Genomic DNA, 5,418 nt, shown 5'->3' with positions numbered 1-5,418 from the left:
CTTCAGCCTTCCTGATGAATGAGCAGAAACCACTGCTGTGTCCAACACATCCCCCTTTTCACCTGGTTGATGGCCCACAGTTGGACAAACTCGTTTAGGAGTCATCCCACCTGCAGCAGGTTCAGCCAGTGCCTCTGGGACAACATCTCACCAGAGAGGACAGCTGATGACCACCTCAACTCCAGCGTGGCTGATACCTTGGTAGGTTTAAGTAGCAATGTCCTGTCCCCCACAAAAGGAGTCTAACACAGCATGTGGAACTCATCACCTTTGGTAGCACTGAGACCAACAGTTCAATATGATTCAAGAAAGGATTAAACCAAATTATCATTGCTCTTCTGCAGGGGACTTGTGACTTAGATGTCCATGAGTAAGGGTCAGGATTAACACGCTTTATCTACCAAGGGCAGAGAGGGAGGCAGCTCATGTCTTTCTGGACAACAGCTTCGGTGTATTGCCTGCACATGTGAGAGCGGTACCGCAGCTCACACTGACAGCATCAACTCTTGCCTGTCAGAGGAGTCTCTAGATTTTCTTAACAATGATTACTTAGCTTAAACTCTGCACAAGTGCACGGAGACACACTGGTGGTATGCACTCCATCTGCTGACTCAAACTAGCCCCCGCCTGCCAGAGCGGGTAACTTTTATCACAAGCAGTCAGAATCATACACACACCCGAGAAGACTTGTTACCTGAGTGTGTTTATAGGAGCTGGACATCGGAGTACATTCAGAAATATTACCAATTTTGCTTTCTTCCACTTTCAGACATAAGAATAATTATAAACAAACATATGCCTATTTTAATATTTACATTTTATTGTTTCTCTGAGTTTGAAAGCACTTAAGACTGGAAAAATATCCCTAAATTGAAGTAACTGTAACACAGAGCCAGAAAAATAAGGCCTGATTCTACAAATAGTTACTCACGAGAGTAAACCTAAGTCTAGCATTCCCATTGTCTTTAGGACTCTGAATTCTACCTTAAAACTCTATCAAGCCCACTGTACAGGTGCCAAAAATATACTCCTTTGAGTTCTAGACAATATTTTATGTACATATATATGTATATATCTATACAAAACATACATACCTACATATTTGTATACTATATGTGTGTGTGTGTATACAGTATATATATATATATATAAGTGCTTCTGCTCTACAGTTCACAGTAAACATGATCTGGACAGACATGGACAAAATTACAAAGCATCAGGAGTGCAGAATTAAAAGCTGAACCCATGAATTAGCTCTTCACCTAGTAATGATCACTATCATTCTTCTCTTTTGCCCATAGCTGTTTGCAATGCTCTGGAGTGACGTAAATCAGAAGTAACTCCATCAAATTAAATGGAATTAGGCTAGCATAAGACTGGCCCAGAAAAGCATTAGGCTCCAGAGGTACATTTTGCTGCCCTGTATATATATCTCTGTGAAGCCTGATGCTCCTCTGAGCCCATCTGTATGGACAAGGCCTTTAACCACGTCCCCTCTAGAGGCGAGCAGGGAGTGTTGGAGAGTCACAGCCTTGGCCACTGCTGACCCTCGCAATTGTGCAGCCGGAGGTCCCTGTGACCGCCCGCTGCCGTAGGATGAAAGGGCTTGGCCAGGCACAACCTCCCCTCGGGGCATCCAGCAGCTCCGGCCGCCAGCTTGCACCGCTGCACCGCAGAGTCTGGGACCGTGGCAGGCTCTGGGCAGGGCTACAGCGAAGGAAGGCACTCAGGGAGATCTCGTTTTTCCTGCAAGAGCTGCTGGGCCCTGGCTGGTCACCAGCACTTATATCAGTGCCATGTTGTCCGTAACGCAGCTGCACTTCTCGACGATCATGTTCGGAAATTCAGCCACTTCGATTTCAGTGTAGTTGTCCCGCTTGACGAGGTACATCATGGGGAGAGGGGAGCTCTCCACCACAGCGCAGGCCCTCTCCCCATAGCCGAAGCGACGCAGCAAGCTGCCGGGCTGCAGGCAGCCCCCCGAGCACTGGTAGGCTTGGTACCCCGCTGGCTCGATGACCCAGTACTGCGTCCACGTGAGCTCCCGGAAGTTGATGTAGTGTTTCTGCCGGCAGCAGGTGGACTTCCCCTTCCCAGTGTCCGCCTTGCAATCCCCAGGGCCCCTGCGTGCGAAGCAAACAAAGACTTGCCTCTCTTACTGGAAGCCAGGCAAATGGGGGGAACAATCCCTGTAGCTAACGGTACAGCTGAGCCCTCAGTCATGAAGCTTGGACCCAGCTCTTGTCTAGTTTGAATGCTCAAATAACAGAAGGAGGCCAACAAATCTGGGAAGAGCAGGGGTACGATTCAGCAGCAACTTCTAGCTACTCCAGCAGATTACTTCTGAGGGCAAGAGCTACACGTCCTGGGTTTGCACACACTACACTATAACTTAGCAGCAAAGGTACATCAGAGACAGTAGAGATTTAGGTTTCATACATACCCATAGTCTTCCAAGTCGAGGGTATAAAGCACCAATTCAGGTTTGCCTAAGGCTTTATCTGTGGGGTCCTGAGAGGTAAAACGCACAGCTTTGGCCATTTCCGAAGCATAGCTGCCCACTCTTTCTCCTTCGATCCAGACCTCCAGAAGCATTGGCTCCCGCCTCTTGTTTCGTAGCCAGTAATGCACAGCCTGCGTCACGTCGAAGTTCTTCCAGCCCGACTCTCGTATGGGAACCAGCCTGTGCGACAAGGGCTCAGTTGAAGAATAAAGCCCAGTGCGTAATGCCTGGGCTCACAGTACTATTGCAACAGAATAATTCACTTCCTGTAGCTTGTCACATGCCTTGACTATGAGATAACTCCTGCCAGACACTTGGGGCAAGCACCCACAGCAATTAACTAAAGCTCTAAAGGAAACACACAAAGCACATGAATCGAGCAAACACTGAAGAGCTAAATAAAAATCTTTGTATATTCTCAAGTCAAGGTATTCACTCCTGCTGGTACAGAAATGTAGCAGTGCAGGATTGTATGCAGCCACAGCATTCTTTACAGCCTGGTAAACATGTCCTCTCCCAGCTGCTCATGTCCTAGCTGTATTAGGGTCATAAGTTTCTATCCACTTGTGGAAAATTTGTGTGATGCCTAATCCTGCCTTGAAGGATTGCAAAACTTGCACAGAGCTTGAGAGTACAGAATCAGACCCATTTTTGTATAATTTACTTACTTAAAATGATTAGTGAAGTGGCTAACAGAAAGAATACCAGCAGCCAGTAACCCATTCGAGGCAGAGAGTGAGAGGTAAGTGAATCAAATGAAGGTTTTCAGAGAAGAAGCACTAGCACTACATGGCATCATTTGAAACAGAAATACATCATTTCAGTGAATCGTTGTATACTGTTGTCTTAGCCTAGTATCTGCTCTTAAGGACTCAACCTGGGTCTAGAGGCTAGAGTGCCTGGTTCTACAGACACAACCACATCAGACTGACTGGAGGCACAAATACATGACAGCTGAACCTGGCCCAGAAGGCTGATACCCTGTAAGCTACAGTCCAGCCTTCACGGGGGTTCCCGTCCTTACCGGGAGTCTATCAGGGAGGTCCTGTTGGTCCCATCGAGCTGCCGTTGCACCCAGTACACGCTGACTCTAGCATTGGAGACGGGCCTGTGAGACTGTTTGGCCAGCAGGTTTGTTCTGTCCAGAGGCTTTTTGAAAAGTTTCAGTTCAGCCATTGTCACTTCGCTGTTTTTAGGTATTCTCCCCTCCATGTCAAAGATGAGATTCTGGCGTGTGGTATCAGAATAGAGGACTTCTCCTGGGATGTCTGTGTATATTTGGAACAAAAAAGACAGCCTGTCATTGCCATGAGCAAAGCCCTGACACTTCATCCACAATTATCATTACAACACACTCCTTCCATGCTCCCAGGATGATCTCTTGTGTCGGAGACAGCCACTAAACACACCTTTTCTAATGCATGCTTGAATCAGTGTCTTGCAAATGCCCTAATTCTTCTTCTATGTATTAGTCTCTGCAACCTGGAGTCAATGGAGAGAAACCTCCTATATAGCGCACCTCAGAACGGAAAGGTGCATGTCTCTCTGTGCCACTGTTGTGCCTGAAAACAGAAAACTGCATCAACAGCAATGCGAAAGTGCTTTCACTAGCTGTCCAGAATGTTACGTACACTTTCGGAAAACGAAGCAAACTGTAAGTGTTCTTGTACAGACACGATTATTGAAAAAATGAGGCTGATCTTCTTGTTGATATTTTTCCCAGAATGAAAAAATAAGAAAAGGACTAGGGAGAGTGAAATAGCCTCAAAGAGGTGTGACTCCTGTAAGAATGAGAAGGCAGCATTTGGAGTTTTGACCAAAACCTGCAAGATCTGCACTTCCTACTGCCTTTTTATTTTTTTTTAACATCTTTTTCCCACCTGCCAAAATGTTGCCTGGGCACCAAGACTGTCCTACCACGCTCCAGCAGCAGCCTGCTGTTCGGGACTGTGGGGCTGCCTCTCCCTGTGTGAGAAGTTACTAATACATGTTAATCTTTCAGCTCTTATAACGTGCACCTCTTCTACCTAGCTCAGGTCCAGAACCAGTCCCAAAGCTCTCTACTCCCGTGGCTTTGCCTCTGCCCCCCTTGCAGCGCAGACAGGAAAGCATGGGCACAGAGGTGGAAGCTGACTTCCCCTGGCTACGGCACAACCACTTTGATGCACGACAGTCACAGCAGCGATGTTACCTGCATTGCCAGGGATTCCCCTGAGGATGCCGGCCAGGCTCGGCGAAGCTCGGCGCTTCACCCTGTGGCGCTTCAGCAGGGAGATGTATTTGTTCTTGATGTGGTCTGGGATAACCAGATTCACCAGGTCTCTCTTATGAAGTTTAGGGACCTCAGAGAGCCCCAGCTGCTTCAGTAAAATCTCCTTGAACCCTTCCTGGGTAGACGCTCTGACCGTGACAACCAGGCAGAGTGCACAGAGCATCCGGGAGAACCTCGCATCCATCCTCCTCCGTCGGCAACGCGGCTGCCCGCCCAGCAGGGATGAACGGGTGAATCTCCCCGGGGCTGCTCTGGGCAGAGATGCGGTCACAGGCTGCCTGAGCGGGACGGCGGTCCCCTGCGCTGGGGTTTTATAGCCAGCCTCGTCCCACTGGCACAACAAATTCCACAAGTGGAGACGAAGCAGAGGACTTAAAAGGATCACTCCCCCATCAATAGACAGATGCCAGTTTAACACCTTCATCTACCACAAAGTTAATACAAGGAGGTTTAGGAGAGCTTCCAGATTCCTTCGCTGTGAAGAAATTTCTGTTCTTTTTTTAACTTCCTGCAAACTTTTGCCCAGAAAACCTCCTGAGCGATCTGTGTCTCATATTCAGTCTAGGTCAGGGAGGAAACATCTGCAGAGCGCATTGCTTTAGGTACCGCACCATACAATTCATGAAGGAAGCGTCAATCTTCA

At 48.0% G+C, this 5,418-nt stretch overlaps 1 protein-coding gene across 1 annotated transcript; it reads right to left on the bottom strand.

The window, feature by feature from the left end:
• Positions 1 to 802: 802 nt before the first annotated feature.
• LOC134139131 (left-right determination factor 1-like) lies at positions 803 to 4,959 on the bottom strand. The gene is made up of 4 exons (XM_062573527.1): positions 4,695 to 4,959; positions 3,528 to 3,771; positions 2,444 to 2,683; positions 803 to 2,123 (listed from the first exon to the last, which is right to left on the bottom strand). Exons 1-4 carry the CDS (start codon positions 4,957 to 4,959, stop codon positions 1,784 to 1,786), a joined length of 1,089 nt encoding a protein of 362 aa, XP_062429511.1. The 3' UTR covers positions 803 to 1,783.
• Positions 4,960 to 5,418: the final 459 nt, after the last annotated feature.

This window comes from Rhea pennata, chromosome 3 (genome assembly GCF_028389875.1).
Source record: "Rhea pennata isolate bPtePen1 chromosome 3, bPtePen1.pri, whole genome shotgun sequence".
Taxonomy (NCBI): Eukaryota; Metazoa; Chordata; class Aves; order Rheiformes; family Rheidae; genus Rhea; species Rhea pennata.
Note: the sequence above shows the minus strand (reverse complement) of the source record. Positions and strands in the feature narration are given on the sequence as shown.

What these genes read in the sequence shown, in the direction of transcription:
- LOC134139131 (XM_062573527.1), bottom strand. Translation starts at nt 4,959, where the DNA reads ATGGATGCGAGGTTCTCCCGGATGCTCTGTGCACTCTGCCTGGTTGTC. An exon ending in GGGAATCCCTGGCAATGCAG is followed by an intron (nt 3,772 to 4,694) that starts GTAACATCGCTG and finishes AAATATACACAG; the next exon opens with ACATCCCAGGAGAAGTCCTC. An exon ending in CTCGACTTGGAAGACTATGG is followed by an intron (nt 2,124 to 2,443) that starts GTATGTATGAAA and finishes CTTCGCACGCAG; the next exon opens with GGGCCCTGGGGATTGCAAGG.